Raw genomic sequence first — 9,119 nt, 5'->3', positions numbered from 1 at the left:
ATGGAAGCAACCTAGGTGTCCATCATCGGATGAATGGATAAAGAAGATGTGGCACATATACACAATGGAATATTACTCAGCCATAAAAAGAAACGAAATAGAGTTATTTGTAGTGAGGTGGATGGACCTAGAGTCTGTCATACAGAGTGAAGTAAGTCAGAAAGACAAAGACAGGGGCTTCCCTGGTGGCGCAGTGGTTGACAGTCCGCCTGCTGATGCAGGGGACACGGGTTTGTGCCCTGGTCTGGGAAGATCCCACATGCCGCGGAGCGGCTGGGCCCGTGGGCCATGGCCGCTGAGCCTGCGCTTCCGGAGCCTGTGCTCCGCAATGGGAGAGGCCACAGCAGTGAGAGGCCCGCATACCGCAAAAAAAAAAAAAAAAAAGAAAGAAAGAGAAAGACAAATACCGTATGCTAACACATATATATGGAATCTAAGAAAAAAAAATGTCATGAAGAACCTAGGGGTAAGATGGGAATAAAGACACAGACCTACTAGAGAATGGACTTGAGGATATGGGGAGGGGGAAGGGTAAGCTGTGACAAAGTGAGAGAGTGGCATGGACATATATACACTACCAAACGTAAAATAGATAGCTAGTGGGAAGCAGCTGCATAGCACAGGGAGATCAGCTCGGTGCTTTGTGACCACCTAGAGGGGTGGGATAGGGAGGGTGGGAGGGAGACGCAAGAGGGAGGAGATATGGGGAAATATGTGTATGTATAACTGATTCACTTTGTTATAAAGCAGAAACTAACACACCATTGTAAAGCAATTATACTCCAATAAAGATGTTAAAAAAAAACCTTCATTGAACATTTATTCTATAAACTTTTATGGAGTGCCAAAAAAAAAAAAGGAATGAAGCATTAATACCTGCTGCAAGATGGATGAACTTTGAAGACACTATGCTAAAGTGGAAAAAGCCAGTCACAAAAGGCCACAGAGGATTATATGAAATTTCCAGAATAAGCAAATCCCTAGAGACAGAAAGTAGATTAGTGGCTGTCAGAGCTGGGGGAGGGAGGAACGGGGTGTGAATGCTATCAGAATATGGTTTCTTCGGGAGTGATGAAAATGTTCTAAAATTGATTGTGCTGATGGTTGCATAACCTTGTGTATATACTAAAAACTGTTGATATATATTTTAAATGGATGAATTGTATGGAAAGTGAATTATATCTTAATAAAGCCTTTGTTATAAAAAAAAGAGAAAAGAAACTCAGAGGAGAGAGGCATATTATTTGAGGCAAGTTCTACAAGGTTCATTGAGGAAGTGCTGTTTGAGCTAATCGGGGATCAGCTTGAGGGTGATCACAGATGGACTAGGGAGAAAGGGGTTCCTGCAAAAGGAAGAGCCCAGGCAAATGCACAGAGACATGAAGGAAGGTCACCAGCAATGAATTAGGATAGGATGAGCTGTGACTTTGAGCTTCTGGGGGAATGATGGGCTCATGAGAATTTATAATTTTTGAACAGGTAATGCATTCACATAGCACAAAATGGAAAAGTCTCAAAAAGGCGGCCAATGAAACAAAAATCTCGCTCCTGTGTCTGTCTCCCACTCACCTAGTCCCCGCTCCCCACACTGGGCAATCACTGTTGCTAGTCTCTTGTATGTCCCTTAAGAGATATATTATACGCATATACAAAGAAGTATTCATATGGGTTGTGTGTAAATGGAATTGGAACCTCATCAATGTCTCATACTTCGCTTTTAATATTAGCCAAAATCTTAGAGATCCTCCCGAATTTGTATACAAAGAATATGTTCATGTTTTAGTGGCTATTTAGGATGTACCACCTTCTATTAACCAGTTTTCTTTAAATGGACGTTTAGGTTGTTTCCCATCTTTCCTTCTTACAAAATTCTGTAATAAATAACCATATATATATATATATATATATATATATATATATATATATATGACATATCACATATGTATGAATTCATCTGTAGGTAAAGTTTCTAGGAGTGGAATTGCTCCATTACAGAGCTTGTACTTTTAAAAATTTTGATAGGTATTGTCACACTACCCACAATAGAGGTTGTACCAATTCACACTTGCATCAGCAATCGGTGAGAGAGCATGTTTCCCCACATTCTGGGGGTGTGTTTGGAAACATTGTCAGAGATCATTTCATATAGGGCCTTGAATACAAAGCCAGGAGGTTTGAACTTGATCCATTGACCATAGACACCTGTTGGAGGGTTTAGGCAGTAGGTGAGGATGGGCAGTTTGAAGTTTTAAAAGCTTATTTTCATGACGACATCAAATAAATTTTGTAGGAAATTTTTATTCTCAAACAGGCATGAGTGGTAATGTGATGAGTCAGAGAGCAGAAAAAATCTCCATTAGGATTGAAGCCATGTTGGGGAGAAGGTGATTATCATCTGGGCACAGCGGCCACAGACAATGGGGTTGGATATGAGCTCAACTTGGTTTCTTTACCATCCATAACTCTAGCTTTCCTGCCAGTTTTCTTTTATCGCATACTTCCCACAAGCTGATGGCTCCTCGTGAAACATTTAGCCCTGAAGGGTAATGACATAAAAACCAATAACAAGGAATTTTTATCAGAAGCTAATGGTTCACCCAATGACAAGCAGACAAGTGATACAGCAACTTTATCTTTCTCTACAAGACCTTTTTGCAAATTAATTGGATTTGGAACTTCATGGAACAAAGAGCTGGGGGAAGCAAAGATGCAGACACATTAACAAGATGTGCATTAACAAAAATGCAGACACTTAAACAAGAAGTTAGTCACTATTATGTGATACAACAAGAGAAGGAAAGATGGACGGCAGCCAGTTGTGAAGGCACGAGCATATGAAGGACCTGAGAGCCAGGCCCATCCAGATGCTCCAGCCATGGTTCAAGGATGAGCACCTTGGCCTTGGTACTCTTGGGGCTTGCCCTGGGGTTTAGGGCCATTATGGCTAAGCCAGAGGATGGCAGCTTTTGCTCTAAGAGCCAAGTGGCTTTCCGAGATGCTTGCTATGAATTTGTGCCTCTCGGCCGCACCTTCTATAATGCCCAGAGCTGGTGTGAGGAGCAGGTAGGCCATTTGGTTTTTATTCATGGTGAAGCCACCCAGCTATTTCTGCAGAAGCACCTCACCCAGGACAGGGAACGGTGGATTGGACTCACATGGAACTTGGCTTGGAATGATACTACAGAAGGTAGGTGCCACGATAATTTTGTTTTATGGGGAGCTTATGGCTGTGATTCTCACCATAGTTTCTTACCCAGAACTCCATGGAACAAATTAGTACGTCCCAATTCTCATGGTAAGGAGACCCTCCTTTTTGGTTGTTTTGTGGATCAAATAAAAGAACTTTTGTGCAGTACCTAGCACAGAATCCAGCTTGTAGCTGACATGCTAGAAATGTCCCTTTCTTTGCTTGTGCCTAAGACTAGCTATGGCTTCTTCAGTTCTTGCTAGAATAGTGCCTGGCACTGTCCTGAGTGCTTCACGTCCACTTTCACAGTGAATCCTTATCATCACCGATGAGACAGTTATGATTGTTGCCCCTATTTTACAGATGGGAAAACAGAGTCTCAGGAAATAATGACTAAGCTATTTTCAAAGCACTTCCACATGTCCTTCCCCCACTTGTTATGAGGCTGAAGTGGGTTAAGTGCTTAGCACAGCTCAATTCACATTAGACAGTCTCATGGTAACAGTTGTCTTGGAAACCCTACCTTATCCTTCACTCGGTGAGGACCCCTTCCTCCAACCCCCGCACGTTCAGGTGAGTCCTCCTCTTTGCACCTGTAGGATCTTGTCCACACATTTAGGAGAGCACTTTTGGCACGACTTCAGTTTTTAGCTGTCTTCCCCCCGGACTATGAGTTCTTCAAGGGAAGGAACCATTATTCTGGCCGGTTTTGTTTTCCCAGTGTCCATACACAACAAAAAATAAATGTCCGTATTTAAGCCTTACCCCTGCCCCATGAGGCAAGCACTGCTACTCTTATTTTATGAATGAGGAAAATAAGTCCAGAGGGATGAAATGAGTTGTTCAAGATGACAGCGTCCTGCTACCTCCCATTGCCCAGTAGAAGCTGCTGGGTTTTATAAATGAGTAGCTTGGTCTGGGCTGAACACCTGTAGAAATGTACCAGCGTGGATGGAAATACTTTAATAAAGGAGCAGCCGGAGAAGCTCATTTTAGGAAACTCATAGCCAAGAGATTTGAACTCTAAAATGCATCTTCAGGCAACATCTATTGAATGCTTTCTTGCTTTGTAGATGCAGAAATTGTGGATTTCTGTATATCGGACACCCATTCTCACGCAGTTAAAGGAGCGTGTGTCTATTTAAAATCTCCAAGGGATACTGCATGGCTGCTACAGAAAATGCGGTAGATCTGAATAGGCTGATACGTCCCAACCTCCATCGCTCAGTGTTATTTAAGAAGCAAGGGACTGTCCTGGCTGTGTGCGATATGATGGCATTTATGTAACTAGATTTCAGGCATTCATAAATGTTGATGTATGGATACAATTCATCCTGGAACAATTTTCAAGAAACATAACAATAATGGGAGTAGTCCATAGGTTGAAAGAGGGAAGATGTTTTCACTTTATACCCTTTTGTGTTCTTTGAATTTTTTTAACCATATGTATGGATTTCTTTTCCTTAAAAAAATGGTAAATGTATTTTTGAGTCTTCACAGTAAATAGTTTACAGCCAGTGTTTTCTAGACCTCTGGTGTGCCTCTGTATTACACACACACACACACACACACACTTCTTCAACAATCATGTTGGTGTATTCAAGGCTCTGAAGAGTACCAAAATCATGAAAATTGCTTCCACTTTAACTCAGTGCTGCCCAAGTATATTTGACAAGGGCCCCTGCTTCTCTCTGGAGTATGTCTTGCCATCCCGAGGCACACTTCTGTGCTCTTTTTTATTTTTTAAATTAAAAAAATTTTTTTAAACCTTAAAAAAATTTTTTTAAATTTATTATTATTTTTTTGGCTGCGTTGGGTCTTCGCTGCTGCGCATGGGCTTTCTCTAGTTGCGGTGAGCGGGGGCTACTCTTTGTTGCAGTGTGTGGGCTTCTCATTGCGGTGGCTTCTCTTGTTATGGAGCACGGGCTCTAGGCGCGCTGGCTTCAGTAGTTGCAGCATGTGGGCTCAGTAGTTGAGGCACGTGGGTCCTAGAGCTCGCGGGCTTCAGCAGTTGTGGCTCATGGGCTTCAGTAGTAGAGGCTTGTGGGCTCTAGAGTGCAGGCTCAGTAGTTGTGGTGCACAGGCTTAGTTGCTCCGCGGCATGTGGGATCTTCCCGGACCAGGGATCGAACCTGTGTCCCCTGCATTGGCAGGCGGATTCTTAACCACTGTGCCACTAGGGAAGTCCTGTGCTCTATTTCAAATTGTGCTTACACATTACTGGAAGCATCATCTATTTCATCAAACCTCTTTGTATGGGCTCTTGGGCTCGGCACCCCGGTTTGTAGGCTGAGACCTTCTCTTAGAAGATAGTGGCTAGGTGATGCACCTTCACTGGCATGGGACAGAGAGGCCTTCAGCCTGTCAGCACTGCCTGAGCACCCACTGCACACAAGGAGTGGAGCTGGGGCAAGCTCTCTGCACACCAGGATCAGGAGGACCCTTCCAAGTCCTAGTGGTCATATTCCCAATCCCAGGGCCCAGGATCTGGCTGGACACCTCAAATGTGAGCTACAGCCACTGGCGCCGAGGGCAGGATGCTTCTGTAACCAACCCCTGGGGCTACAATGGGAGAGACCCTTCCTTTGGGTGGTTGCCATCGGACAACTGCACACAGGAGTTCGCCTTCATCTGCGAGTTTGGTGAGCTGGCCTGTGCTGTGGGGTCTCCCTCCTTCTTTCTTTCTCTGACTCTCTCTCTCTGTATCTCCTTCTGTCTTGTTCTCTCTTTTTCTGTATCTCTCTGTCTCTCTGTCTCTATCTCTCTAAATGCCCACAATCTCCGGCTGTGTGATGCTCTGTGTCTCACTTCATCTCTCCAGCTCATGTCCCGCTCTCTCCCTGTCCACTTACCTGCCTACCTGCCCTCTAGTCTCACTTGTCTCTCTGTCTTCCCCTCTCATAGCCCACATGAGAGGGAAGTGCTCAGCCCTATCTCTGCTCCCTTTCCAGTCTTCCCATGAAGAGACATGTGGTCCCAGGAGGCTGTTCTCACTCACCCTTGACTCCCGCTCCCTGGTCAGCCTGGCTTTGAGCCCCTCACCCCCGCATCTCACTCCCAACTCCCAAATCCCCCCACGCTCTGCTCTTGTGCCCTTTCCAGCTGCTGCCTGTGGTAGGCCCCTTTTGTGGGCCCTGGGAACCCCTTCCTGGGGACTTTGTGTGTGAGTCCCCGCAGGAGTGGCCCGAGACCCACACTGGGTCCTGCCTGCCATGGGGGGCCTGGTCTTGGAGCTGAGCTGCCTTGTGGTCCCCTGACCCTCAAGCCAGCCTTGACAAAAGGTTCTGGGCTTCCAGGCCCAGTCCCCTCCCTGGTTCTAAGCCCCTCATTGGAGACTCTGGCACCCAGGCCCCAGTCTGGGTTCAGACACTTATGGGGACCCCTGCTCTATTTCCCCCACACTCAGCTTTATAGATGCCATGCAAGCTTAACTTTCCTGCCTGGCCGATTCGGAAAAGTCGAAAGCTTTGTGGGCCTGTGGGTTGTGTAGCTTCCTCACTTCTTACCAAAGCTCCCCCCCAAACCCCATCCCCTTCCCCACTCCCACTGCAAGCCTGTCTCAGCACCGTCAGCCCCCAGGGTCTTGCAGTCCCTGGCACGAGGTCACACTAGGAAGAGCTAACATACATCCAGCAGGAGTTCCCGGCACTGAGCTGTACGTGCCTCTGTGCACTTATTCATCACACAGTAGAAATACCTCCATCATTCTGTCGCAGGCCCATGATAAAGCTCAGAAAAGTGATGCTCAGAAAGGGTAAGTTCCACACAGCTGGGAGGTGACAGAGATGAGACGTGAAGATCAGAGAGAGAGACTGGGAGACACTGTGCTGCTGGCTTTGAAGATGAAGGAAGGGGCAGCCTCTAGAAGCTGGAAAAGGCAAGGGAATAGCTTCTCCCCTAGAGGCTCCAGAAGGAACCAGCCCTGCCCACACCTTGATATTAGCCCAGTAAAGCCCATTTTGAACTTCTGACTGTAACTGTAAGAAGATAAATTTGTGCCGTTTAAGCCACTAAGTTTGTGGTCATTTGTTACAGCAGCCATTAGGAAACGAACACAGATTTTGATCTCAACCCCTGCCCTGTGGCGGTCCCACCAGGCAGACGGGCCTGAGTCTGAAGCCAGTGTTTCCTACTTTCTGCTGTGCACATCTGAGCCAGGTCATTCTTTATCAACAAATGTTTACTGAGCATAGACCACATGCCAGGATCTGGGCTGGAGTGGGGTTTCAGCACAGTGACCCCACAGAGCCCGATGTTACCACAGGGGAGGATAATAGTGCAGCTCATAGGACTGGTATGAAGACTCAATGAAATCACTCATGCATTCAACAAATGCTTGTTTAGCATCTATGATGTGCCAGGCATTGTTTTCAGATAAGTCTCAAGGAAGGCACTCGAAACAGGTGGAATGATACTTGCCACTTTTGCAGCCCTGACCCTACTTGTACAGACTCATTTGATCCTCCTAACGACTCTATGGGGTGTGATATTGACTCCCCCCATAAAGAGGAGGCACGGAGAAGCTGAATAACTTGCAGAAGACCACACAGCCCGAGTGTGGCTGGGCTGGCCCTGACCCTGGGCAGTCTGGTCCCAGAGCCATGCTCATGCCCTCCACATCATCCCCTTGCTGAGTCAGCTCCCACTGTGTCCTTGCATCTCACAGTCCTGACCCCTGAGACCCCTCTGCTTCCCATTACCTGGGCACTTGCCCATCTGTGACCACGAGCCCTCCTTAGGTGTCACCTTACCTTTGCCACAGGTGTCGGCCAGAGTCTGGCCTGCGAGAACCTCAATGCCACCATGCACTATGGCTCAGGGGAGGTGATCCAGATCCAGGATGCTTTCTATGGGCGCCAGGCTCCCCATTATTGCATCCAGGATGCCGGGGACCCCTCAGACCTGGAGGAGGAATGCAACTGGGTCAGCGTCAAGGACGAAGTGGCAGGTAGGGCCCAAGGGCTCTGTAGCTCTGGCTGCAAATGCAGGGCACTTCCTGGTGTCCTGTGCCCAGCAAAGGGTCTGGAAGGATTGAACAACCTTCATATCTGACCTTGGGCTTCCATCATATAGGAAAATTGGCCAGTCTGCCCACAGTACCAAGCAGGGGAGTAAGGGGGCCGTTGCTCACCCTTCACCTGACATCAAACCCACCTGGCGGGTCAGGTGGACATTTTCCTCCCCACCCCAACTGGGTGCAAAAACATTGCTTTCTTTTTTTAATTTAAATTTTTAAAATTTCGAAATACTTCAAACGCACGTACAAGAATGAAAAAAATTTCAGTGAAATCCTCTGGACCCACTACCCAACTTTGTCAAATCTTAGCATTATGCCATATCTGCTTAAGATTCCCTCATTACAGAAATGAATAAAACATTAGATTCGTATCATCGGTCTTGATACATGTTGTACTAGTTTGTTTCACTTATTATGTAACTATATCATAGTTTGTCTTTTCCTCTATTGAGAGATGTGCAGGATTGTTGCTTAATCCTTGCTATTGCGAATAGTCCTGAAACAAACAAACGTTCCAGGTGGTATCTCTCCTGTTCTGGATGGTATCTCTCCTTCACGTGGGAGAGTTTCTCTAGGGTCTTATTTTTCTAAATCAGATTAAATCTGCCTCTGAGCCAGGTTTGTCTGGTGACAAGGATTTTCCCTTGGAAAGAAACTTGCACCTCTCCCCGCCACATCTGACCCACATCACCCCTCCTCCCCTTAGAGCAGGCATGGGGGAAAGAAATGCCGAAATCAGCCAGTTGGTTCTCTTCGTCTCGCCTCGTTGCCCCAGCATTCCTGAGTCTGTGGCCCACCAAGGAGGAAAGGCCCGGAGGACGGGCCAACGGGTGTGCCTCCTTCACAGATGGAGCTCAGTGGGCTATTTCCTTAAAGGCCCAGATGCAAGCTTCCAAACCTTGTAGCCACGCCCAG

General features: G+C 46.6%; 1 protein-coding gene across 1 annotated transcript in view; it reads left to right on the top strand.

Annotated features, from left to right (window-relative positions):
* Positions 1 to 2,648: 2,648 nt before the first annotated feature.
* LOC111179696 (polycystin-1-like protein 2) overlaps positions 2,649 to 9,119 on the top strand; it is an 83,146-nt gene continuing 76,675 nt past the window's right edge. The window contains 3 exon segments of the mRNA XM_089902489.1: positions 2,649 to 3,187; positions 5,665 to 5,829; positions 7,950 to 8,135. Coding sequence (XP_089758615.1) covers positions 2,887 to 3,187; positions 5,665 to 5,829; positions 7,950 to 8,135 — 652 coding nt within the window. The 5' untranslated portion in view covers positions 2,649 to 2,886.

Source organism: Delphinapterus leucas, chromosome 20 (assembly GCF_059928025.1).
Source record: "Delphinapterus leucas isolate spDelLeu-1000000601 "Yukka" chromosome 20, BTC_Dleu_Yukka2, whole genome shotgun sequence".
Classification (NCBI taxonomy): Eukaryota; Metazoa; Chordata; class Mammalia; order Artiodactyla; family Monodontidae; genus Delphinapterus; species Delphinapterus leucas.
The sequence above is the reverse complement of the archived record's forward strand: the minus strand, read 5'-3'. Positions and strand labels throughout refer to the sequence as shown.